The sequence below is a fragment of the Citrus sinensis genome, chromosome 4, assembly GCF_022201045.2.
Source record: "Citrus sinensis cultivar Valencia sweet orange chromosome 4, DVS_A1.0, whole genome shotgun sequence".
NCBI classification, from domain to species: Eukaryota; Viridiplantae; Streptophyta; class Magnoliopsida; order Sapindales; family Rutaceae; genus Citrus; species Citrus sinensis.
In genome coordinates, this window is record NC_068559.1 from 18,023,682 (window position 1) to 18,051,606 (window position 27,925).

The 27,925-nt window shown below is 36.6% G+C and overlaps 1 protein-coding gene across 4 annotated transcripts; it reads right to left on the minus strand.

Moving 5' to 3' along the window:
* Positions 1 to 18: 18 nt before the first annotated feature.
* LOC102612585 (superoxide dismutase [Fe], chloroplastic-like) lies at positions 19 to 27,925 on the minus strand. 4 transcript variants are annotated; one of them, XM_015532290.3, is made up of 9 exons: positions 27,474 to 27,629; positions 27,339 to 27,388; positions 27,155 to 27,238; positions 1,728 to 1,919; positions 1,301 to 1,472; positions 1,076 to 1,197; positions 650 to 676; positions 490 to 513; positions 19 to 398 (listed from the first exon to the last, which is right to left on the minus strand). In XM_015532290.3, the coding sequence occupies exons 1-9, from the start codon at positions 27,514 to 27,516 to the stop codon at positions 300 to 302; spliced, it is 813 nt and encodes a 270-aa protein (XP_015387776.1). In that variant the 5' UTR covers positions 27,517 to 27,629; the 3' UTR covers positions 19 to 299. The 4 variants fall into 4 exon arrangements, with proteins under 4 accessions (XP_015387776.1, XP_015387775.1, XP_006485043.1 ...); XM_015532289.3 differs by lacking the exons at positions 27,155 to 27,238; positions 27,339 to 27,388; positions 27,474 to 27,629 and adding exons at positions 2,107 to 2,175; positions 2,425 to 2,474; positions 2,574 to 2,764; XM_006484980.4 differs by lacking the exons at positions 19 to 398; positions 490 to 513; positions 650 to 676; ... (1 more) ...; positions 1,301 to 1,472; positions 1,728 to 1,919 and adding exons at positions 25,185 to 25,627; positions 25,734 to 25,757; positions 25,882 to 25,908; ... (1 more) ...; positions 26,248 to 26,419; positions 26,695 to 26,883 and having other exon boundaries at positions 27,155 to 27,235; positions 27,474 to 27,925.

Below are 27,925 nucleotides of genomic sequence, written 5' to 3' on the forward strand. Positions count from 1 at the left end.
TAGTCCAAGATAATAGTATTCAACATACTAAACAGGCCTGAAAGTAATATTAGTCATCCAAAAACTATTTTCAAAAAGTAACTCATACATATACTTTGATAGGTTTTATTATACCCTGATTGTTATAAGAAGAAACCAACACTTTGACAATAGAGATTACTAATCACAAAGTAGTGTGTACCAAAGACCTAACTATTTTTATTGTTCAGCAAAGTATCATCAGCACAACATAGTGTTGCTACCAAGCAGCTTATTATTTATTTTCTCTTCATCTTCCTTCATCATTCTTCCATTTCAATCTAGGTAGCTGGAGCTTTGGCTGATTCCAGTCTTTTACTTACTGATTCCCATGATACAAGCTTATCCATGAAAACTGATATGTAATCAGGTCGTCGATTCTACATGCAAACAATGATGAGACAGGTGTAAGATATAACCCCTTGTTACAAAAATAAATCTATCGTCACCATAACTTAACTAAAATTTTACCTGAAAGTCGAGGTAATAAGCATGCTGTTGAGACAAAATGAATCCAAAAGTATAGTCAATTAGTAACCAGTTAATTAAGACTAGATTAGTCTGGTAAAGAAACTTATCTACTTAAATTAATTTATTTCTCAATAACTAGAACACAATGGTATATATTTACCTCCCATACATCAATAGTAAGGAGCGGCTGCAAGTTCAACAATAATTTCATCATCAGTTGCGTATATAGAGAATCAAAATAACAGAATTGGCAAATACAAACTTTCCTATTGTGGGGAAATGGACCACAACACCCATGAATTGGCAAAATGGTTGTGAAGAGGCACTTATTTTCAGATTTGGTCATATAAATTCCTTTTGAGATACACGAACCCCCTTATTGGACAAACCTTGCGGTCTATGTGACAATTTCTAAAGACAAAATGGGTTCTACGTATCCCAAAAACAGGTATATGTGACCATTTCTGAAAAAAAAGGGCGCACATAACCATTTTATCAAATCATAAGAGTGCTGCTGTCATTTATCCCAGTTGGAATGATATAAATGTAAATTGGGAATCCTTTAGCAAGTCAAAGAACTACTCACCGAGTAATCCCAGACAAGAGGATTGACAGCATTGGGAGTCTTCACCACTAAAAGGCTCTTGTCCTTCTCCGATGGAAGAGGATTCACCGCATTAGCCACATCAGCTCTATTATTGGCTTTGTCTATAAATTAAATAATTAAACAACAGAGCAACATTTCAACACGAGTTGCACAAAACAATATCAAAAAGCAAGGTAAGAGGTAAGAGGTAAGAGGGTCACTTACATACAAGCCAGGCCCAACCAGAACCAAACTGAGTGGCTGCAGCCGCCTTGAATTCCTCAAGAAATTTTTCAAAAGAACCAAAATCCCTTTCAATCAGTCCTAGAAGTTCACCAGACGGCTTTCCGCCACCACCCGGTTTCATGGATTCCCAGAAGAAGTCATGGTTCCACGCCTAAAAACAGATTGAAAGTACTAAATTACAACTTGTGGAACTTTTGGAATTAAGATGACTTTAATTAGTTTACTGTGTTATCTTCAGACTACTTAGATGTATACACCCGTGACAAAATAAAATGCAAGTGTACCATTCGAACAAGTTATTATTATCAGCCATCATTCATTAATTTAGAAGTACTAAAACTTTCAGAAAGTGGATATATGTATATAATGATTCAATGTTCCCACACACACACACATATATACATACCTGTGCAGCATTATTGAAAGCTGGAAGCAAGTCACCCTTGTTGTAAGAAGCAATAACGACATCTTCCAATGACTTTCCATCACCAAGCTCAGTTCCAACAATTTGCTTGTTGAGGTTATCCACATAAGCTCTGTGGTGCTTTCCCCAGTGGAATTCCAGGGTGTCCTTGCTCATATGTGGCTCCAGAGCATTCTGCCATGCCACATATAAATTTAATAAGCCTTGACAAAAGAAAACTCATATACAATCGGATAAATTCAAAACTAATGAGTGCGTAAAATTATTGGATGTACACAGAGATAATGTGGTGCACCTGTCCCATGTAAGTTTCTCTCGCAACTGAATGCTAAGTTGTGATAATAAATAGAGAAATCTTTACCAGTGGATAAGGTGGAGGCTTCAAATCAAATTTCGCAGAAATTCGGCCACCAGTCTTTCTCTGCTCCATCTGATCATGTACATAACGTCACAACATAAGTAAATAACACAACTAAACATTTCGTCGCCACACACAAAGTTTGTGATGAATCACACACACTAGCTTACTGTCTGTTTGGATAATCATTTAAACACCTGAGAATCTACACCAAAATTATGTTTCAAAAATCATTTAATTACTAGATAATTGCAAAAACTCAAACAAAGTGCTATATTTGACAGCACTAAAATTGATTAAACTAGATAAGATAACAAAAACCTTTTTGTTTCTCCAATGAAAAGGCAATCGCGTACTCCTTCCACCAAGTCCTGTAATTAAACATCCATTAAAATCAACATTATTACTAATAGATTAGCAAAAACAGAGTAAAGGGTCTGAAATGGCTAGCTTTATCGTAGCTACCTAACCTTGGCCAGTCAACCAAATTGTTGGAGCAGATGAAGCTGCTGCTGCCGCCGATGCCATGCCTTATATATTACAGCTTTGGTTATAGCAGATGAAAGCAAAGCCTGAACAACTCTGTGTGTGAACTGGGTTGACTCTTGATTTGTGTTGTGGTACTACGAAGTGAGTGCAATGGGCACCGCGTGTGTACTGCACACGATAAGGGAAGTACATTTTAACGAGCGTCAATAAATGGGTGCGAATCCCCTTTTCTTTATTATTTTTTTATTATTACTGTTTTTTTCTTTTCTCTACTAAAATGTTTTATGGTTGGATTTAGTAAAATATTTTATAAGAGCACAGAAGCACACAATTTCGTGTAAACATCCATTCTTCAGTCTTAACTAATTATAAAACTTTTTTATTGTAAATATTTATATTTAAGATATAAAAAAAAAACAAATAACGAAAGAATAGACACGGATGACAGTAAAATTAAAAAATAATAAAAAAAAAAATATGAACGACCACTTTCGAACATTAAGGAACTTTCGTGACTGGGTTATTTTTAAGTACCCTTGATTTTTCGAATAATTACATTTAGATGGTAAGTTTTCTGATATCCTCACTTACCTCCCCCACCATTAGCATAAATACTAGGGATGGCAAAATAACCCGGACCCGGCCCGGACCCGGACGAACCCGGATAATCCGGGCCGGGTTGAACCCGCACCGGAATATAAAAAAATTCGGGTCCGGAATAAATTTTAATAACCCGGATATATCCGGGTCCGGGTCCGGGTTTAGGTTAACCCGGACATCCGGAACCCGGACCCGGATATTTAATTTTAATATTATTTTTTTAATTAATTTTATTGATTAATCTAAATGTGTTATTGTTTAGAAATGTATTAATTTTTTATTTTTAGAATTTTAGAAATTAATATTGATTCATTGATCCGGGTTCAAAACCCGGAATCCGGAAACCCGGATTTTTCCGGGTTGAACCCGGACCCGGACCCGGGTGAAAAAATCCGGGTTAAAATCCGGGTCCGGGAAAAGAAAATAGTATCCGGGTCCGGATCCGGAAAGGCTAAACCCGGACCCGGACCCGGATTTTGCCATCCCTAATAAATACACGCTGACTGTTAGTGAATTTACAAATTGACGAAAATACCCTTTTGGGTTAAAATGCTTTGATTTTTTTAACTACATTTACTTTTATAGTATATTTTTGAGATAAAAATAACTGGAGCGAATGTAATGGATGTACAACCATTTTAACAAAAATATCATATAAATTACTAATAACTATCCTGAATTCATATTAATTATGTTTTGTTCATAATATCTTGTTTTCCTTACATTTTATTCTTAATCCCTCCGTCAATTTTCTCTCATATTGATAGGTGCACTATAATTAGTACAAAAAATAGCATACTATCAAAATACGGGACAAAATTTTTTTATTATAAAATATAAAAACTCATGACAAGGTAACTTCCTATTATTTTCATCTCTTATAAATTTTGTACTCTTTTAAAAACAAACACTCTCTCTTAATTTGTTCCCTCATCACGAGCCACCTCACTCTTAAACCTCCACGTGCCTAAACCCTCCACTAATACCTATAACTTCACATTCACCACACGCGCCAGCAATTCCGAAACCCCAGCAGAACCTAACTCAAGCCAACCCTATACGAACGGCAAGTTTGAAAACCGCTTATCCAAACTTCAAAGCCAATACCGAAGTGAAACCGATAAGAAATTTGAAGTCCGAAAATCCAAAAAAGATTCGACGGTGAAATCATGGTCATCGATGTACCTACCGCCGTTACCACTAAAGGGGCCGATGTCGGGCAGGTTGAAAGTAGATTTTGCGTTTAGCCTGTATGCCAAGAGGATCAATGGCATTGGAGCTAGCGTCAGGGAAAGGGGTGCCACCCTCCTTGAAGACATCAATGGAAAAGAACACTTTATCGCTTACGCTAGTGGACAATTTTCTAACACACAGAAGCATTACCATAGCGTGTTCAAAGAAATCTTAGCGGTAAAGAATGGCATCAAAAAATTTGAGTATCATCTGATTGGACATCATTTTCTCATCCGAATGGACAGTTCAGCATTCCCCAATATTCTCAATTTCAAAGGTAAAACTGTTCCCGAAAAAATGTTACTCAGATTAAAAGATTGGTTTTCCAAATATGACTTTTCGGTCAAGCATATAAAGGGATCCCAGAACCTCATCCCTGATATGCTATCCAGACTCTCAAAACCAGAAAAACCTCTCACCATGTTTTCCACTACATACCACTTTCCGATAATCTCCATGGCTACATCACTACCCCCAGAAGCTCTCACCAAGAAAACTTTTCCCTTCAACAAAACTTCTCTTCTGTCTTTGCCATCCAAGAATTTGCAAAGAAAGCTCTCTTTCGCTTCTTCATGAAAGCTTACCTTGTCACAGAACCCTTTCAATTTTCCTCTTTCCACCCAGAAAATTTGTTCCTTACAGGTTTAACCCTTGATCCATCCAGAGAAACCACTGAAGATGTGTTATGGTACATCTGGTGCCTAACAGTCCTTTATGCCACTAAGTTAGTCCTACCAATTACTCCCACTTTGGAACATCTCCTTAACCCAGAAAAAGCTACCTCTCTTACCTGGATATTACTTGAATGGTTCTCCCCTATACCATGGTGGAGCAATTGTCCGAAATTTACAACCTTGAACGTATGCCTGCCTCGGAAGCACAAATGTTTACCTCAGTCTTTATCATTCACAGGCCATACTTTCAACATCCAGACACAAAACATTTTTGGACTCAAGACCAGGTATATGAATGGTTCACTGCACCACATCTAGCTGTCATTGAAAATGAAATCCAAGATGTCCTTCACAATTACCTTTGCCAATTAAACCACTAACCTCCGCCACTTAAAGATGTCTTCCACACCTCCTTAGGCCCACAACATGACCTCCTCATGATCCCCACTCCATCTGCCATATCCAAACCGAAATCCACGGGAATCATTATCAAAGAAGAAAAGCCAGACTACACTGACTTCCTTTTCCAAGACTCCCAAGACCCCTGGGAAGATTTCCTTCCCCTCAGCCAACATCTCCAACAGTTTCCGCAACCATCCATGAATGAACCAGGATCCTCATCCCAACCTCCCAATGCTGACTCGACCACTAAACCCTCCAAAGTTGACAAAGCCACTCAAACATCACCTAGGCCAGGATACCAAAGAGATTGTCCTTACCCCCCTTACCGTAGTCCCTACTGTAAGCATCCAAAGCTCTCTAAAACCTTTTTCCCAAAATCCAACCGTGACACTGACCCCGATGAAACCGAAAGCTCATCCGAAGACGATTACATGAATCTCCGATCTCCATAAAGTTGTTTGTCTTGTTGCTTTCAATAAAGTAGTTTGTCTTGTTATAATAATTATGTTTTACTTTATGGTTTTGTCTTAGCTTGCTTTACGCTTTGGCTTTTGCCAGTTGTCAAAGTCTTTGTAAGCATGTTTTCTCCTTTGTCCATTTGTCCAAGTCTTGATCGGTGGGCTTGACTTTCTAAAAAGGTGTGCTACAGGTCATGATCACTGGAGAAGTCATGATCTCTCTATGTTGTCGTATCTTTTGCTTTTGAAAAAAAAAGATAGGGGTCCTGTCCTATCTCCTCTGAGAATTCTCCTATATAAAGGATTCTCCCCTTACTTGTAAGATATAGAATATAGAAGTTTAACGCAATAAACTCTCGTGTGTTTTTATCACTATGAATCTCTAAACATCTCTCATTTCTCTGCAAACGAAGCTCTCTAGAGAAAGAAAAAGAATAAAGAATTAAATTTGTTCATTTTGAAACCTAAGGAAGTATGCTCTGTACTTACCTTCTAGTAAGGATCCTGTGCATCAGAAAACTTTTGGAACAAATTCTTATCTGGTTTGGTACCCTGTTTTAGGCTAAAGAAAAGTCTGTTTTGGGTTAAATAACCCGAGAAAGAAGGTGTTTTAACAAAAGTTTTGATTCCCCATTTGAGTATATCGACGGGAAACCGACGACGTAAATTCCAGAGGTGATCCTGAATAGGCACTAATCTGGTCTGCACTGTCAGATTACAAGTCATGTACCCTAAAGGTCCATTCCAGCAATTGGTCTCATCGACACTGGTGCCCAACGCAGCATGTTAAACCCACATCTTCTTCCACCAGAATACTGGACAGACTATAAAGAACATTTCAAAGCTGTCAATGGCAAACTATTCACCACCTCCTTGATTACCAAAAAACCAATTGGTATTCAAATTTTCTCCAATTGTGTCATTTAGACCAAAGTTATCGGTTCAACCCTTCCTAATAAGGATTTCTTGTTAGGTTTTGACATCCTTCACCAGATCAAACACCTTCAAGTCCTACCCACTGGAATTCGAGTCAAGTCCATGTTCAAACCTTTCATAGACATTCTGAAACTCTACAATCTGTCTGAAACCCCCCAGTCCTACCAGGATATTTCCACCAAACTTTTGAGTTTCTGTCCAGAGTCTCATTCTGAGTTCACTCATCTAAACCCATTGTGGAAAAATAAGTCTTTCTTCATTAAGTTACCTTTCAAACTCAATGAAGACATTAACCCAACCAAAGCTACTCACCCAGGAATGAGTCATTCTGATTTACTCCTAGCCCAACAGGAATGTTCCCAACTGTTAGCCCAAGGTCTAATTGAGCCCACGAATTCTCAATGGGCTTGCCAAGCTTTTTATGTTGAAAAGCACTCTGAAATTGTCTGAGGAAAGAAACGCCTAGTCATTGACTACCAGCCATTAAACATGTTTTTATAAGATGACAAGTTTCCCTTGTCCCGTCGACAAAGCATGTTTACTTTTCTAAAAAATGCCCAGATCTTTTCAAAATTTGATTTAAAATCAGGCTTCTGGCAATTAGGCATTGAACCCTCTGAGTGTTACAAAACTGCTTTTTGTATCCCAAATGCCCATTTCCAATGGACCGTCATTCCTTTCGACCTCAAAACTGCCCCATCCATTTTTCAAAAATCTATGGTCCATATCTTTCAGCCCATCCTGCATCATGCATTGATTTACATTGACGATATCTTACTTTTTTCTATCACATGATGAACACCGCCAGCTGTTAACCCAATTATATGATATTGTCCAAAATCATGAAATTATGCTGTCTGCCAAGAAAAGCACCATTGCCACGGAGAACATTGAATTCCTTGGCATGATCATAAAAGATGGCCATTATCAGCCAGGCAAACACATTGCCCAAGAATTACTTCCCTTTCCAGATCAGCAACTTTCCAAAAAGCAAGTTCAACAGTTTCTCGGCATCATCAATTACATCAGAGACTTTATCCCATATGTGGATCACTACACTCATCACCTTTCAGCTTTATTGAAAAAGAAGCCCCCAGAATGGAATACGGACCACACAAATGTTGTCACTACTCTCAAGAAGATTGCGCAAAGTCCGCCTCCTTTAAAGTTGATTACTAATGGAAAGCGCCTATTACAGACAGACGCAAGTGATGACTCATGGGATGCCATCCTCCTTGAAGACATCAATGGAAAAGAACACTTTATACGTGACTTGTTATCCGACAGTGCAGACCAGACTAGTGCCTATTCAGGATCACCTCTGGAATTTACGTCGTCGGTTTCTCGTCGATATACTCAAATGGGGAATCAAAACTTTTGTTAAAACACCTTCTTTCTCGGGTTATTTAACCCAAAACAGACTTTCCTTTAGTCTAAAACAGGGTACCAAACCAGATAAGAATTTGTTCCAAAAGTTTTATGATGCACAGGATCCTTACTAGAAGGCAAGTGCAGAGCATACTTCCTTAGGTTTCAAAATGAATAAATTTAATTCTTTATTCTTTTTCTTTCTCTAGAGAGCTTCGTTTGCAGAGCCATACCAATCCTTGAAACTTTCATGTTTTCTAAATCCATGTTTTCCTGACCAAAATGGTATAATTTAAGGCTTTTTCTATTTTGCTCTCTAGAACTTCAGGCGCAGAGAGAACTTCTCATTCATGGCTTCCACTTCATCTTCACCTCCTGTTACTCTTTCTTCTACCCTTTCTTTGTCCAGATCTTGCACTTCTCATACCACCAATAAGATTGAAAACCTTGTGGAATGTTCCTATATCCCTTAATCAGCCCAAATCAGTGAGTCCTCCTACCCTCTTATTAGCCCTTATCAGTTGTACAAACGACCTAGCTCCTTTACCCGCAGCATCCGCACCCTCATATCTACCAGACGCCCTCACCCTAAAGAATATATCCAGTCTTCCCGCCTGGATCAGTGTACTCTTCAAGCCACCTCTGCTGGGCAATATGTCACTCTGGAGATTCCCTCCGAGTTGCTCTCCAACTGGAAACGCGAAGGTTATACTCATCTTCATCTTGGAGGCATCAGATTAATCTTTACTCTTCATGGAAGAAAATGATTACCGGTTACAGCTCGCCTTGCTATGCTTGATACCTGGTTTAAACAGTACCAAGATGCTGTTATTGGCACTGTCCTTACAACCCTCCATGCAAGAAGTGTTTAACTTACCTTTTACCCAAACTTCAACCTTTCTCTCCAAGATCCCAACTTGCCCACAACCTTGAAGGTTCAAATCCAAATTCAAGGTGCTGAACAAATTTCTTCTGTCAAAATTGACACCTTACACCACCAACTGGTCTATAGGCTTCAAAATCATGCCTTAGATCTCCCCACTCCAGAACATCATTCGGATACCCTCATGGTATTAGCCGAATCTGACCAAATCCCAACCATAATCCAGATCCCAAGACAAATTCCCCGTCATGAGCTCATCAAGCTTATGCATCTGAAAGTATGTTTGAAAGACGCCAAGATGGACCAGTCTGAATGACCTTTAAACCACCTCCCAGTGCTCCACAAGAGCCTCCTCGGCTCTCCTTTACCTATTCTTCAATGATTACAGTTGTTCAGACAGCCCAAGAAGATCTGCCCATCTCAAGGTTCAATTATGAAGGCTACCCTGTTTATCCAGCCAAGCAACATGGTCATTTCCTATGGGATGCCCCTGGCTCAGACATGTGTGACCCCAATTGCCCCTGCTGGGATGATTGGGACGAAGACGATGATTATGCCACCACAAGGAAAAAGAAACCCAAAAAGAAAAAACCTCCACTTTCCTGCCACCACTATGATCTTAAACCGCCACAAGATCCTCCAACTCCGCCAGCTCCATTACCTTTTTACCAAAAAGAACTCAAATGGATTGCAAAGCATTGCAAATCTGAGACTCCATCACCAATCTCACTTCCCACACCACCACTCACTTGTATGATGTTTTCATCCACTTCTTCAGACTATTCTTCCTATTTTCCTCCTTTAGACACTCACACAGACTCCCAACGAAATGTTGTGTCCAAACCCTTTGTCCCTTCACCAATTACCTCATCTGGCCACTTAGAACCTCCCAAACCTTTTGAATCAGTCCTCAACTGGCAAGCCCAAAATGCCAAAGCACAGAATGATACTTTGTTGAATATCAACTCCAAAGTTGAGAACATCAGTTTACGAACTGAACAACTTGAGACAAAAGTTGACTCCATCTCTGCACAAATGCAGCAGATCCACCAAAATCTCCAGTCCAGAATTACTCAACTCGATTCTGAGCTACGAGCTATGCTTGCCCAGCGCTATTATGGCCCCGAATTTGACCAAAAGGAAAGGGAAATCAGACGCTTAAAAGCTGAACTTGATCAGATTGAATCTGAAAAACAAAGACTTACCTTTTTTACCACATCCCCTCCTATTCCTTCCATAGGTCCAATTTATCATCCATTTGCCTCTATACTTTCCCCCATCAGACAGTATGATCTTTCCAAGTTATTTGGTATGACTCATACTCTTTTTCGGGATAATCCATTGCCACCACCACCTAAACCTAAACCAAAGCCTAAACCTCAACCGCGACCCGTCACATTTCATCCGTCATCCATTACCATCCCTGGCCAACACTCTCCTGGTCATACTCCGGCATCGCCACCAGTACCTCCTCCACCAACTGAATCCCAACCACCTTCTCAATCCAAAGATAAACAACCAATGCACCAGTTCAGTACCCATACCGTCGCCCACTCTCCTACTACCGATGACCAAACTTCTGATTCAAATCTAGCTATTTCTAATAGCCATACTGAGACTGACATAGAATCTTCAATCTCCACTAGTGATTCTGAAAAGTCCTATGCTGATATCACCAGAATCTTGATGGCTCAACCTGATCACCCTACCCCAAGCCACACCTCTCATACAGAACCATATGTTGATATTCCCTCAGACATTGACCAAGAGATGCCTGAATCCTCTGCCACAAACCAACCCCCTCCAGCTCAAGCCCAAACCAATCCACCCAATCAAAAATCGTCGAATGGTCCATGGTTCACATTTGATGATCTTCCATCTCATAAATGGCGTGATCACCTTAATGAAATGTCTGCCTAGATTGACCTTCAAATGCTAAGGCCAGGCGCCACAACTCAATCAGTCCTTAGAGAATTTGCTACTCGTTTTACGGGTGCTCTAAGAGATTGGTTTAATTCCTTAGGTCGCTACCGCCAATTACAGTTTGTTGATCTACCAGAAGTCTCAAGTGCTCTTGCTGTTCTCCATGATTAATTCCTTGGAGACCCTTCTGCAGTCTTTGAAGCTGCACAACGAGACTATCTCAACATGAAATGCTGTTCCCTTAATGCTAAGGATCTTGATTTCCATTATAAGCAAATGTCCATGCTGTTCTATAAGCTTAATGGATTCAATGAGCCAACATTAAAGCATGTCTTTCTGGCCTCCCTACCAGACGAACTCCAACCAGACATACAAAGACAACTCACCGCATCCAATCTTTCCCTTGACAACATCTCTCTCGGCAAAATCTTTCAGCTTGCCAAAACCTGTATTGACAAACTTTGTGAGCAGAAACAGTTTTTCAAAAAACTGTTGAAAGATAAAGAACCATTCCGGAGTGCTTGCAAAAAGCCTTATTTGCAGATCAAATGCAAAAAGAAGAAGGATTGTGATTGCAGTCCTAAAAAGCAAAGGCATTTTAAGAAATTCAGAAATTCAGAATTTTCATCCAGACCTCGTCGGTCCAGAAAGCCTTACAGATTCTTCCAAAAGAAGTCATCTTCTTCCAGAGACTTTAAACGGAGAAACTCAAGCAGATGTTTCATCTGTAAAAAGAAAGGCCATTATGCCAAAGACTATCCCAACAAACGGGAAAAATCTATTCGGTTAGTTAAGCATCTTTAAGCAACTACAGATTTCTCTCCAACAAAGGATGAACTGGAATTATATTTCTCTGAACAAGATAAACCCAATGATGAAACAGTCTTCGCACTGCAGAACTCCTCTGATGATTCAGACAGTGATCAATCCCAAATCATTTTCCACCAACAATTACTGTCCCTTGACACTTCTATTCTTATACCATCCATTAAGCTCCAGATCTTGCCCTCAAAGTTCCAAAGGCCCATTCCAGCAATTGGTCTCATCGACACTGGTGCCCAACGCAGCATGTTAAACCCACATCTTCTTCCACCAGAATACTGGATAGACTATGAAGAACATTTTAAAGCTGTCAATGGCAAACTATTCACCACCTCCTTGATTACCAAAAAACCCATTGGTATTCAATTTTTTCCTAATTGTGTCATTTGGATCAAAGTTATCGGTTCAACCCTTCCTAATAAGGATCTCTTGTTAGGTTTTGACATCCTTCACCAGATCAAACACCTTCAAATCCTACCCACTGGAATTCGAGTCAAGTCCATGTTCAAACCTTTCATAGACATTCTGAAACTCTACAATCTGTCTGAAACCCCCCAGTCCTACCAGGATATTTCCACCAAACTTTTGAGTTTCTGTCTAGAGTCTCATTCTGAGTTCACCCATCCAAACCCATTGTGGAAAAATAAGTCTTTCTTCATTAAGTTACCTTTCAAACTCAATGAAAACATTAACCCAACCAAAGCTACTCACCCAGGAATGAGTCCTTCTAATTTACTCCTAGCACAACAGGAATGTTCCCAACTGTTAGCCCAAGGTCTAATTGAGCCCGCGAATTCTCAATGGGCTTGCCAAGCTTTTTATGTTGAAAAGCATTCTGAAATTGTCCGAGGAAAGAAATGCCTAGTCATTGACTACCAGCCATTAAACATGTTTTTACAAGATGACAAGTTTCCCTTGTCCCGTCGACAAAGCATGTTTACTTTTCTAAAAAATGCCCAGATCTTTTCAAAATTTAATTTAAAATCAGGCTTCTGGCAATTAGGCATTGAACCCTCTGAGCATTACAAAACTGCTTTTTGTATCCTAAATGCCCATTTCCAATGGACCGTCCTTCCTTTCGGCCTCAAAACTGCCCCATCCATTTTTCAAAAATCTATGGTCCATATCTTTCAGCCCATCCTGCATCATGCATTGATTTCCATTGACGATATCTTACTTTTTTCAGGATCACATGATGAACACCGCCAGCTGTTAACCTAATTCTATGATATTGTCCAAAATCATGGAATTATGTTGTCTGCCAAGAAAAGCACCATTGCCACGGAGAACATTGAATTCCTTGGCATGATCATAAAAGATGGCCATTATCAGCCAGGCAAACACATTGCCCAAGAATTGCTTCACTTTCCAGATCAGCAACTTTCTAAAAAGCAAGTTCAACAGTTTCTCGGCATCATCAATTACATTAGAGACTTCATCCCACGTGTGGATCACTTCACTCATCACCTTTCAGCTTTATTGAAAAAGAAGCCCCCAGAATGGAATGCTGACCACACAAATGCTGTCACTACTCTCAAGAAGATTGCGCAAAGTCCGCCTCCTTTAAAGTTGATTACTGATGGAAAGCGCCTATTACAGACAGACGCAAGTGATGACTCATGGGGTGCCATCCTCCTTGAAAACATTAATGGAAAAGAACACTTTATCGCTTACGCTAGTGGACAATTTTCTGACACACAGAAGCATTACCATAGCGTGTTCAAAGAAATCTTAGCGGTAAAGAATGGCATCAAAAAATTTGAGTATCATCTAATTGGACACCATTTTCTCATCCGAATAGACAGTTCAGCCTTCCCTAATATTCTCAATTTCAAAGGTAAAACTGTTCCCGAAAAAATATTACTCAGATTAAAAGATTGGTTTTCCAAATATGACTTTTCGGTCAAGCATATAAAGGGATCCCAGAACCTCATCCCTGATATGTTATCCAGACTCTCAAAACCATAAAAACCTCTCACCCTGTTTTTCACTACATACCACTTTCCGATCATCTCTATGGCTACATCACTACCCCCAGAAGCTCTCACCAAGAAAACTTTTCTCTTCAACAAAAACTTCTCTTCTGTCTTTGCCATCCAAGAATTTGCAAAGAAAGCTCTCTTTCGCTTCTTCATGAAAGCTTACCTTGTCACAGAACCCTTTCAATTTTCCTCTTTCCACCCAAAAAATTTGTTCCTTACAGGTTTAACCCTTGATCCATCCAGAGAAATCACTGAAGATGTGTTATGGTACATCTGGTGCCTAACAGTCCTTTATGCCACTAAGTTAGTCCTACAAATTACTCCCACTTTGGAACATCTCCTAGACCCAGACAAATCTACCTCTCTTACCTGGACATTACTTGAATGGTTCTCCCCCATACCATGGTGGAGAAACAAGCTACAGTAATTGTTCAAAATTTACAACCTTGAACGTATGCCTGCCTCGGAAGCACAAATGTTTACCTTAGTCTTTATCATTCACAGGTCATACTTTCAACATCCAGACACAAAACTCTTTTGGACTCAAGACCAGGTATATGAATGGTTCACTGCACCACATCTAGCTGTCATTGAAAATGAAATCCAAGATGTCCTTCACAACTACCTTTGCCAATTAAACCACCAACCTCTGTCACTTAAAGATATCTTCCACACCTTCTTAGGCCCACAACATGACCTCCTCATTATCCCCACTCCATCTGCCATATCCAAACCGAAATCCACGGGAATCATTATCAAAGAAGAAAAGCCAAACTACACTAACTTCCTTTTCCAAGACTCCCAAGACCCCTGAGAAGATTTCCTTCCCCTCAGCCAACATCTCCAACAGTTTCCGCAACCATCCATGAATGAACCACGATCCTCATCCCAACCTCCCAATGCTGACTCAACCACTAAACCCTCCAAAGTTGACAAAGCCACTCAAACATCACCTAGGCCAGGATACCGAAGAGATTGTCCTTACCCCCCTTGCCGTGGTCCCTACTGTAAGCATCCAAAGCTCTCCAAAATCATTTTCCCAAAATCCAACCGTCACACTGACCCCGATGAAACCGAAAGCTCATCCGAAGACGATTACATGAATCTCCGATCTCCATAAAGTTGTTTGTCTTGTTGCTTTCAATAAAGTAGTTTGTCTTGTTGTAATAATTATGTTTTACTTTATGGTTTTGTCTTAGCTTGCTTTACGCTTTGGCTTTTGCCAGTTGTCAAAGTCTTTGTAAGCATGCTTTCTCCTTTGTCCATTTATCCAAGTCTTGATCGGTGCGCTTGACTTTCTAAAAAGGTGTGCTACAGGTCATGATCACTGGAGAAGTCATGATCTCTCTATGTTGTCGTATCTTTTGCTTTTGAAAAAAAAAATAGGGGTCATGTCCTATCTCCTTTGAGAATTCTCCTATATAAAGGATTCTCCCCTTGCTTGTAAGATATAGAATATAGAAGTTTGAAGCAATAAACTCTCGTGTGTTTTTATCACTATGAATCTCTAAACCTCTCTCCTCTCTCTGCAAACGAAGCTCTCTAAAGAAAGAAAAAGAATAAAGAATTAAATTTGTTCGTTTTGAACCCTAAGGAAGTATGCTCTGCACTTGCCTTCTAGTAAGGATCCTGTGCATCAGAAAACTTTTGGAACAAATTCTTATCTGGTTTGGTTCCCTGTTTTAGACTAAAGGAAAATCTGTTTTGGGTTAAATAACCCGAGAAAGAAGGTGTTTTAACAAAAGTTTTGATTCCCCATTTGAGTATATCGACAGGAAACCGACGACGTAAATTCCAGAGGTGATCCTGAATAGGCACTAGTCTGGTCTGCACTGTCAGATAACAAGTCACGTACCCTAAATGGTATCAGAGCAATAAATTTACAGTTTTTATTATTGTGAAATCTAAAAAAAAGAAAAGGATAAAAACATAACATAATTAATAGTAATGGTGTCTTGGAATATTTTTCAAAATATAAAAATTAAATGAGAAACTTAACCCAAAATATAAAGACTAATTGAACGTTTACATATTATTATCATTCTACAATTTTCATTTCATTTAAACTTTTATAGTAGGTGTTTTGCCCCACTGAATATATACAATGAAAATAAGGATGAAAATTTGTCTCTCATTTAAAGTCAAACAACTTAGGTTAATATATCACTTTAAATTGATTATTAATTATAACCTTGTAAATTTGTTCTCGAACTTTAATATTATTTACATAATTGTTTATTGCCCCAGCACTATTTCTATGTATCATAATAACTATGCCTATACTTGGATACCGAGGTAGTATGGATGCTGTTGTGAGTACAATTTTTCGAAATGAATCCAATGTAAGTACAATTTTTCTTATATATATATATATTTAAGATAGAAGTGTAGCCAAAATCTTAAATCAATTAAGACTTGAATTCGGACTACCAATCAAATAAAATTATTTGAAAAACATTCAATTAAACAACTTTGGAGGTCAATATTAGTACAACTAGTTAATTGACAACTCTCATAAAGAAATTTGTCAATATTATTTATTTTTAATAGCTGAATTTCTCATTAAGATATCAAAAGCTTCAGGATCAATTTGTGATTAGAATTAAAAAAAAATGGTGAAAGAGTAGACACAAATGGCAGGAACTAGTAAAAGAAAATCTCTAATAAACACTTTGTGTAATCTTTCTTTTACTAAAATATCAGTTACTTTGATTTATATTACTAAAATGCCCTTGATGCAATTTACTAAATGAATGATAATTTTTTCTTTTGCTAAGAAACAAAAGATTATATATTAAACTATATGAAATATGTACAAGGATCGGTGGGACTACAAATCCACAAAAATAAGGAAGAGATGTCCTAAACAAAACACTTAAAAAAACTACAAAGATAAAAAAAAAAAATCCCAAAACCTAGAAACACCAGCTCACTAAGAATGCATACCTCTTAAGATACAGAAACATCCCAATTAAGCAAAATAAAAAAGAAAGAAATGTCTTTAAATTCAACAATAATAGATGCCCAGAGGGAATTATCCCATAGGTGTGAAGCATCTTCCCTATCTTTATTATCAAAGATTTTTTAGTTTTTTTCATTCCACACAACCTAAAAAATAGCCAAGACTACATAGTCCCATAAAACCCTTGCTTTTTTTTTTTCTCCTTTTTAAGCAAGAAACACTTTCCAATAAGAGGTAGGAACATGATACATCTTTAGTTTCTCCCTTTTTTTTCTCCTTTTTGTTTTCTCAAACAAGTTAGACCATAAAAAGTATGCATCATTGTAATGTAGAAATAGATGACTGACATTCTCTGATACATTTTTACAAGCGACACATCATTATGAAAATAAAACCACATTAAGTCTTCTTTTTTTAACTATGTCATTCATTTTGATTTTTCTATTAGCAACAGACCAAACCATCATTTCACCTTGGTAGGGACTTTAGCTTTCCAAATTAGGTGAAAAAGAGAAAATGAAGGAGCATTAGGGTTATCTATGAGACTACAAAAGTAAGATTTAGTGGAAAAACATCTTCATTTATCTAAATTCTAAACTATCGTACCTTTTTCAAATCATTAAAAAAACCCATATAGGATCCCAAGCATCTCAACACATTGTTCAGATTCTCTATCATTTAAGTTTCTAAGGAACGTAAAATCCCATCTCCATTGCATAATAGAATGCTTAAATAGGCTAGCTATACAGCACTCACGACCTCAAGAAAGCCTTTATAATCGAGGGAAAAGATCACAAAGAGCAACCTCGCTAATCCAACAATCCTCTTAAAATCTAACTCTCTGCCCATTACCAACTACCAGCTTAAAATTGGATACAAAATATGTTTTTCCTTTTAAAATAATCACCCAAGGACGTCTAGTACTCCCCCTAACAACATCAACTTCATCCCAACCATTTTTACGCAACCCATGCTTAGTTTTTATAACACAATACCAAAGAGAATTAACTTCTAAAGGAAATCTCCATAACCACTTCCCTAGCAAGGCTTTATTTTTGTTAATAATATTTCCTAACCCTAGTCGTCCTTTGGATTGCTATTAAGAAACTACCTTTTAGCTTGCCAAATGATATTTTTTACCATCCCTTATGGCTTCCCACAAAAAATCCATCATAACTTTTTCTATAGCTACTGACACAGGAATATGAAATAAAGACATAAAATAAGTAGGAAGGCTGGACATAACAAACTGGATAAGAGTTAGCCTTCCTTTTGTGGAAAGTCACGCTTTCTTCCACCCATCTAATCTCTTCTCAACTTTTTCTAAGATTGGAGGATAAAATCAACTTTCCTGGGGTTCCCCTCAAGAGGTAATCCTAAGTATTTTAAAGGCCAATTCCCAATCTCACACCCAACTGAAAAAGCCAAGTCAATTAACTTTTAATCCTAGAAATTTATGCCTACATTTGAACTATTCCTCAAATTAATTTTCAAGCCGGAAACTACACAAAAGAAATCCATAATTTTGAGAAGATTATGAAATTTTCCTACATCATCGAAATGGAAGAAAATTGTGTCATTAGCAAATTGGAGATGAGAAGAGAAACCAAAATTTATATTCACTAATTGAGAAACCCTTAACTAGCGTGGATTCTTGAGCCTTGTCCATTAATATGCTAAGTACATCAAACACAATTGTGAATAAGAAATGAGAGAAAGGGTCCCCTTGTTGAAGACCTCTAGAAGCATGAATCTTACTCTAGGTCTGCCATTCAAGAAGATAGAAAAACTAATAGAATTTAAGCAACCCCTCATCCAACTTCTCCACTTTTACCTGAGACCGTTAGCTTCCAACATAAAATCTAAAAAGTGTCAATCAACGTAACCATAAGCTTTCTCAAATTTGAAAAAAAGACCAGGTCTTTTGCATTTGCTATGCTACTCCATAGCTTCATTAGCGACTAAAATTGCATCCAAGATCTATCGATCCCTCACAAAAGCACCTTGAGAGTAAGAAATGGTCTCTTCTAACACCTTTTTTAATCTAAGAGAAAGGACTTTAGAAATGATCTTATAAAGACTTGTCACTAAACTTATGGGTCTAAACTCATTCAATTTTGAAGGCTTTTTCTTTTTTGGAATAAGGCAAATAGAGGTAGAGTTAGTAGAAGAGTTCACAACACCAGACTTGTAAAATTCCCTAAAAACTCCTAACAGGTCTTAATTAAGAACATCCCAATAATCTTAATACACTGCCAACAAATGCCCATCAGGACTAGGAGATTTATATCAACAACAAGTCCAAATAGCAATCTTAATTTCCTCCTCCTCAAAAGGTCTCTCCATCAAAGATGCTTTGGTGATTGAAATAGGACACCATTCTAACCCTTCAATTTCAGACCTTAATGCTCTTTTAAGAAAAGTTGTTGGAAAAACTCTAAAATTTGATTCTCAATGCAACCTCATCTTGTATAATGGAATTATCATCAATCTTCAATCTATTGATATTATTTCTGCCTAATCTTTCTTTTAAAATCTGGTGAAAATTATCATCAATCTTCAACTTTAGCCTTTTGTCTTCGCATAAACTCTTATTTAAAAACTATGTATTCCAACTGTTGTTTGGTTTCACCTCTCTCTGTTCAACCTTTATTATTCCTCCATTAAGTTTAAATCTAGAAGCCTAGTATATAGCCTTTGTTTTTGCTCTTTCACATTCCCAAAATTCTATTTGTTCTACCCCTTGATACATCTTTTCAACAAATCAAGCTTTTTCATAAATTTATATCACTCCTGATAAGTGCATATTTTTCATATATTTTGCTATTAATTTCTCCATCTTTTTCTTATTTTGGTTTTAAATATTCTAGTTATTTTAGTTAATTTTTAATTTAGTAAAATATATATTTATTGAGTTAATTTTTATCTTAATTTTTATTTTGTTATTTTAGGTATTTTTTGGGATTAAAGAGAAATTAAATCGGAGCATTCAAAAAAGAAATCTGATTGAGAGAATTAGAATAGGAAATGAATTCAAGATTGGAAGACAAAAGTGCACAAGAGATCAAGAATTGGAGAAATAAAGAATATTTTCCAATTAGAGCTTGTACGGGCCAAGCAAAATTAATTTTGCACATGGAGCTAAAATTGGAAAATGGAAGTAAAAAAGGAAGGCAGCCCAATTACAAGCTAAGCCATCACATGGAGCTAAAATTGGAAAAAAGGAGATTGCCATCCAACACGTGAGAGGAAGAAAAGAATAAAGCCTTTTGGCTTTAAGCATGACCAATCAAAAGAGTTTGTGAATGAAGACGAAAAAGGAAGCAAATATTTTGCATGACAATTTAAATGGCAAGCACGTTATGAAAGTGGCGGTTTTGGCCTGTATGTAATTCTTTCCATGCAAGGATTTAAAAGCCACAATTGAAGCATTATATAAGGGCCAAGTGGAAGCAACACGAGGGGGAGAATCGGCAGCAAGAGAAACTGAACAATTTGCAGCCGCAAAGGAGAAGAAAAAAAATTAGCAGCCGAAAGGAATTGAAGAAAATGGCAGCCGCTTGAATTAATCTTTATGATTGGTTTTATCAATTCTCTTATTCCCAATTTAATTATGTTAGGCTAGATTTTCTATTCGGTTGAGTGTGAATTTAAAGCCCCAAACATGTCATATGATTAATTTAAATTCTATCATTTAATTTATTTAATTGAGATTGTTTATGTTCTTCTATAATTAATGTTTATGATTTTATTATCGTCTTATTTGAGTGGCCAATTAGATAGGACTTGAATAAATTCTATTGCTAGATTAAAATTCTTAATCCGTAATTGTCTTGAGATTTTGATCATAAGTAGCAGGTTGGAATCAGTTATTTCAATTGGAGAACATAACATAGGTTAAATAATCCGAGCTTGTGTGTTTATTGCCTAAATCAACCTAATATCTATCTTAAATTTAAAGAGCTTGTTTTAAATTATTTAATGGTTAGAGATTAGGTGAAGAACTTGTTTTGCCTAATGACACACTAAGGAAAGATTGAGACGAACAGAGTTTGTTGTTGTCTACGGTTGATAGTTTCAATATAAATTGATGATAGAATTGATATATTATGTGCATGTTTGGTGGCGGCGAATGATCCTTTAACCAAAGTTTCATCATTATTATTTTTTTCTCCTTTAATTAGAGTTTTTATTAAAAAAAAAATTTCATAGTTTAATTTCTTTATTTCTTGCAATCTAGTTAAAAATTCAAAAATCCCCCTTTTATTTATAATTGACATTTTCTTTAGTTAGACTAATTTATATTAATTATTTCTATTATTATTTTATTTTAAACCCTATTTTAGAGTTGATAATAAATACAGCTAGCATAGTCTCTGTGGGATCGATTCTTACTCGCTCTGTACTAATTATTTATACTAATAGTAAGGTTTTAAATTTGGTGCACCCTAACGACACTACCAACTCCTATCCATAAACTTGAGATTTTTTGCACTATTTTTTAAAGTTATTCCTAAATGTCTGATACAACAATCATACCTTTTCAAATCTTAAAGGCACAGGATCCCATTTTTTGAAGTTAGAGTCCATCAAAATCAGCCAATGATATGAAGTTATTCTCACTAAAGCCTCTTGCCTAAAACAATGAAAAATCCCTTCCACTCACTGGAAAACAAAAATTTGCCGAGCTTACAACACACAACCTCCTTCCTTTATATTTTACCGAGTAAAAGAGGCATTAATTAACTCTGGATCTGTCAATTTAGATTCTCTAATGAACTCATTAAACATCTTCATACTACTAGTCTCTCTGCCCCTATTTGATTTGTCATAAGAGAATTTAACCACATTAAAATCTCCACCGACACACCAATTAAGACTACACACAACATAAAGACCAGCTAATTCTTCTAAAAAAAGACATTTTATTTCTCGGTCGGCCAAGACTATAAACTCTAAATACCAATACTCAACATTGTTGCCCTTCTTAATCTTAACAAATAACGAAAAAATCCCCCATAAGACAATCCGACAATTCTACTGATTTTGTATTCCAAACCATAACCATACCTCCTAACCTCCCCAAAGAAGGCAAAAAAAAAAAAAACCCCACTCTTTAAATTTAGAACCCCAAATACTAGTTACATCTTTCCTACAAAAAATTTACTTCTTGGTTTCTTGAATCACTACAATGTCTAGTCTTATTTTCTTCAAGGTATCTATTATCATCCCTCTTTTTCTAACATCCCACAAACCTTTTACATTCCAAGATAGAATCTTCATAAATCATCTAAAATTCCCTTCTTACCCTTATTCTTAACACACTTCTCGTAATTAATGCTAGACTTTAAATTACACAGCTCTCTAACCCCTTTAGTTTTCCTGCTCCTTGAGGATTTGCCAACATTACTTCTTTTTTTCATAGGAACCAATGACAAATTTATCTCCTCTAAGAAGGATTGAAAATTTCACCACAAGTCTTCATTATAAAAATCATGAGGATTATTCTACTTAGGAACTTTATTCCCAACACTAGCCTCTTAGTCTCATTTCTTTGATATGATCATTTCACTTTCACTACCAAGATGGTTTTTTGTAGTTGGTCTTGATTTTCACTTTCACTACCTCTACTAGATATAGGAAGTCTGTCATTGTTATCAGAGAATAAGGCAATTAGCTCATTTTGATAACCGTCATCCTCCTCAACTTCTTATTGTGCCTCAACAAACCTTAACAATCCATTTTGTTTTGACTCAGACCCTTCCTCATTACTTGAATACACACATAAGTGATTTTGCATGTTATTAACTCTACCCACATCATCCTCTATAGAGTTTTTCACCTCCAGAAACATAAAAATCATAAGACATTTAGCCATATATGTCCATCTTTGTCAAATTAAGCCTATGAAATTCACCTTTAAAACTAACCCCATCAGCAATTTCTATGTCCATTAAGTCATACTCCATAATTTTCTATTCAATTTTCCTGTCATCCTTCTTTGAATTAGAAAACTAAAGACAAGGCTTTTTAGATTTAATATTATTAGGGAATCTATTTTTTTTTTGGATTGGATTTTTGGGATTTAACTCTAAAAAAATTTAGATTTTTGTTTTCTGTCTCTTTGGATCAATCCAGCATTTCAAGGAAGATGAATGTTTGAAAAAAAATGTATTCTTAGGGTTGAGGCCTAGGATTCGAGAGAACAGGGATGCGCTTTAAAAAGTTTTGAGAACTAACCTTGTCAAGCCCACTTTAAAGTCTCTTAGGTTGATTAAAATCCATCTGGGTTTTGGACTCGACACCCAACTCAAGCCTGTACCCTTTATCTTTTTTAGCAAGCTCTGAGCATTTTAAAATTTGAAAATTCTGACATGGATTAGAAACAATGGATTTCCCAATCTTATCCACTTTATCAAAGGATATTTGTACAAAAGAAGCTTAATGCACATCTCTAGTTTCACCTACATTGTATGCACTTTGTTTTTCCTTACTACCACGAATCCACCTTTTCTTACCTTCTTCAACCTTGCAACAATAGAGGACATATATGAATTGTTTATTCTTTTTCTGATTACTCTTAGCTTGGCTTTCCACTTGGACCCATTTTCTTCGACAACAAAAAATGTTGGAATAAAACCTTGTTCACCCTTTTTAACTTTGATTCTAGCCTCTCTTAGATAAGAAAGGCATTATATTTCTCTGATATGCCCCTCCAGCATTAACCTACCAATTCTCCTTAATCTTCTGCTTCCTTCATAGACTGATACAAGAAGATGGATTTATTAGACTAATAAGGTTTAAGAACAATCTTCAAATTCACCCTTGTACTTAAACTCTTTGGGATCTTCTACCACGGGTCCCAACTGTGCTCCCTAAAGCACACAATAACACGACTCCATACTCTAAGTACAAGCCATTTTGAATATGTTACCTTCACTAAAAGCGAAACTCTTCCTTTCTTCTGTTTTGATAAGCCTATTTGACCAAGCTTCTGGATTATCTCTTCTATACCCTGCACTTTTGTTAACAGATTTGCCAGAATCACCCCGACCCAACTTATCTACTGCCTTAGCTAAAATTCTCCAACCTTATACTTTTCTTCCTTGAGGAACTAAAACGGACCTTACAAACCCAAACTCGCTCTGAGAAATTCGTAGGAAACTTCCAAAGGAATTGCTAAATTTCTCGACCCAAACTTGATAGAAGCACCTTCTCTAAACATTTTTGAAAACTTGTTAACATGGTTATCATAATGAGCCTCATATAGACACCTGCTCAGCTACAATGCACAACCAATCTCAAGCTTTAGCACAAACTTCCTTTGTTTTATTGCACTCTATAATCTTCAGGACATCTAAATTTGGATTATCTAGGGTTTCCAGCAAGAAGTATTTACAAGTGTTGCACAAAAATTTGGTCAATTTCTTCTAAGTCTCCTCCTGTTAACAAGAAATCATCATGTTACCAAAATAATTTCTTTCTTTTTCTAAGAAATGAGCCAGCCAATTAAAACTCCATGAATTATTTGTTGTTCATAGGACAACAGCTCATACTTGGATTACATACAGAGATGACGAAAAAAATCATGCTTTGAATCCATTATGAATTTATTAATTCTTCTTGACTCTTGAGAGGCTAAGCTCTTATTTTAAGTGGCAATTTCTTTTATTATTTTTAGAAAAATAAAAGACACTTAAATATAGATTGCACTACAATTATTTTGAGAAAGAGTTGAGTCATGTCCTTTGGAATTTTTTTTTAATATTTGAAATTAGGTTTGGTCTATTAATTCCGGGCCCAAATACCAGAATAATGCCATCAAAAAGTTTAATTAAGAGGTTCTGCAGTTAGAAGATTGTAATGTAATTAAAATATAATAAAATGAAGTTTGGACACAAATTTGTTGCTAACATATTAAGGGTGCGTTTGGGATTGAAGTTAGGCAGCTGTAGTTTAAAAGTTATAGCACTAAAATATTTGGTATAACACTAACTGTTATAACTTGAAAGATGTATTAATATGATTTTTCACTTATATGATGAAAAATCTATTATATCTTTAATAATTTTGTCAAAATTATTATTTAAAATTTATATTTATTATATATTATTAACTTTTATTTCGTAGTTACAGCTTTTTTTTTCACAGCAGCTGTAGTTTAAAAGGTACAACACCTCAATTCCAAACGCACCCTCCGAGTAATAGTAATCATGTCAAAGTCCTGTTAACCACTAATAATCACATTATAATATATTGCTAATTTTCATGTTTGACAATTAGCAATATTTTTATAGAACCAATAGGTTTAGTTAAGGTTATTTCTGTTGCGACTAAACAATCCCTGTCTGACCTAATATATATGATATTGTCTGTTATAAATACCATTTTTCACAGTGATAATGATGTTTTGAAGACTTGGAACGACCAGAAAATTCTAAAAATTGATGGCACTGCACAGTAAAGCAGCCGCTTAAACTAACCTCTATGCTCTATATTATGGCAATGTGAGTACCAAGTGAAAGAAAAGATAAAGGAATCGAAAAAATATATCTAGCTTATTGATGCCACTGACAAACAGTTTTGATTCACTCGGATTCTGACTCATCACCATCTACATACACCTCAACAGCTTCGTCTTCAGAATTTTCTTCTTCCTCTTCCTTTTTCCTCCTTTCTTCTTCCATTTCTCTCTTTGTAGCTCGAGCCTTTGCAATTTCAAGTCTTTTACTTACTACTTCCCATGACACAAGCTTGTCCATAAAAACTGATATGTAATTAGGTCGTCGATTCTACAAGCAATCAATGAGACAGCTGTTAGATCCCACCTATGATCTTTACAAGTAACTTAATCGAAGAATTAAAATCTAATTGCTCATTTCATTAACTAAGCCTCACCTCGAAATCAAGGAAATAAGCATGCTGTTGAGACAACAAATACAATTGCAGAATTAGTAACTGATCAATTAAGATTAGACTAGTATCATAAAGAAAATATGTATTTAATTTATTTTTCGATAAGTAGAAAACAGTGGAAAACGTTTACCTCCCAAACATCAATAGTAAGGAGTGGCTGCAAATTCAACAAGAATAACATCAGATGCATAGAGAAACAAAGTAACGAAACAGACATTAAAAGCTTTCCTAACTCTGCAGTATGACATAAATGTAAACTGGGAATCCTTTAGCAAAGTGAAAAATTACTCACTGAATAATCCCAGACAAGTGGATTGACAGCATTGGGACTCTTCACCACTACAAGCTTCTTGTCCTTCTCTGATGGAAAAGGATTCACGGCATTATCCACATTAAGTCTATTGGCTTTGTCTGGATAAATAAAACAAGAAGAAAACATTTCAGCACAAGTTTCACAAAACAATAACAAAGAGCAAGAGGTAGGAAGGTCACTTACATGCCAGCCAAGCCCAACCAGAACCAAACTGGGTGGCTGCAGCCGACTTGAATTCCTCGAGAAATCTATCAAAAGAACCAAAATCCCTTTCAATCAGTTCTAGAAGTTCACCAGATGGCTTTCCACCACCACCTGGTTTCATGGATTCCCAAAAGAACTCGTGGTTCCATGCCTGAATACAGATGAAAAGCACTAAATTACAATTCATGGAACTTTGGAATTGACAATGAGGAAGTGAAATGACTCCCAGAGAGAAAGAGAGACATTTATTTAATTTACTCTGCATTATCAGGCCAAATATTAGTAGAATTATAATGGAAAAAGAAAGTATCCATTTGATTTTATAATTGATATTTATTCGCATCACACACTTATACAATGTGACAAGAAGTAAACTACAGAATGGTTGTTATCAAGACGTATAATACAATATGATGCATAGCATACCTGTGCAGCATTGTTGAAAGGAGGAAGCATGTCGCCCTTGTTATATGAAACAATGATAACGTCTTCCAATGACATTCCATCTAGCTCAGTTCCAACAATCTGCTTGTTCAGGTTCTCTACATAAGCTCTGTGGTGCTTTCCCCAGTGATACTCCAGGGTGTCCTTGCTCATATGTGGCTCCAAAGCATTCTGCCGTGACAGTATAAATTTGATAAGCATACAAAAGTTTTTTTATAAAAAAAACGCTCTTTTCTTTTTCCTAGATACGTCAAAGTAATTCTCTTAAATTAAAGCTTTCATTTCTTCATGAAACATAAACCCCAAAAAAAAAAACAACTGAGAAACTGAAGACAAACCCAATCGACAACTATGAATTATATAACTTGATGTGTTACTCGAATGTAATGAACTTACCGAGGATAAGTCATGATAATCATAACCGAAGACATTGAAATCTTACCGGTGGATAAGGTGGAGGCTTCAGCTCAAATTTAGCAGAAATTTGGCCATAAACAGCCTTTCCCGTATATTTTCTCTGCAACTTCTAATGTACCAAGCATTTCGTCGAACATCATAAGTACACTAAAAAATTTCAATGATTCACACACTAGACATAAAACAAGATAAGAATTAAGAACAGGAACCTCTTTACTTCTCCATGGAAATTGGAAGCCTGGACTCCTTCCACCAAGTCCTGCCATTAGACGCCATTAGACGCCCATTAAAACCAATTTTACAAACAGAAGAGCAAAAATTATGTAAAGGGTTTGAATGGGTACCTTGGCCCGTCAACCAACTAGTAGGAGCAGCTGCTGCAGCCATCCTCGACGAATGCGAAGCGGCGGCAAGTGTGTGTGGAATGTGGATCGTGTGTTAATGAAACAAACTTTCCGTCAAGTGTCAATGTACGAAGTTAAGTTTGTGCAATGTGTAATGGGCACTGCCTACTGTGTGTATTACATGTGTAGAACACACGATAAGTTTAGTATAGTATTCTTGTTGTTGTCGGACGGCTTGAATAATCTATTGGATGATGCCACTGTATGTCGCCATCATGTGTCTATCATCTTGTCATTTTTACCCCTCGCCTCTACAAGTTTGCTCCACTTGTGTTGTGTCTATTAATTCACCATTTGTTTTTTCTTTGATACAAATCAGATTTCAATTAACTCGCAAATTGATCAAGTAAGTGATACCCGGACGGATTAATATTTACAATTAGAAATCTGCT

Excerpts from the sequence above, each read along its gene's own strand:
- LOC102612585 (XM_006484979.4), bottom strand. The coding sequence starts at position 27,516 with ATGGCTGCAGCAGCTGCTCCTACTAGTTGGTTGACGGGCCAAG. Across the intron at positions 27,389-27,473 it reads TAGTTGGTTGACGGGCCAAG|GACTTGGTGGAAGGAGTCCA; the intron begins GTACCCATTCAA and ends GTCTAATGGCAG. Across the intron at positions 25,909-26,043 it reads CACTTGTCTGGGATTATTCA|CCACTCCTTACTATTGATGT; the intron begins GTGAGTAATTTT and ends TTGAATTTGCAG.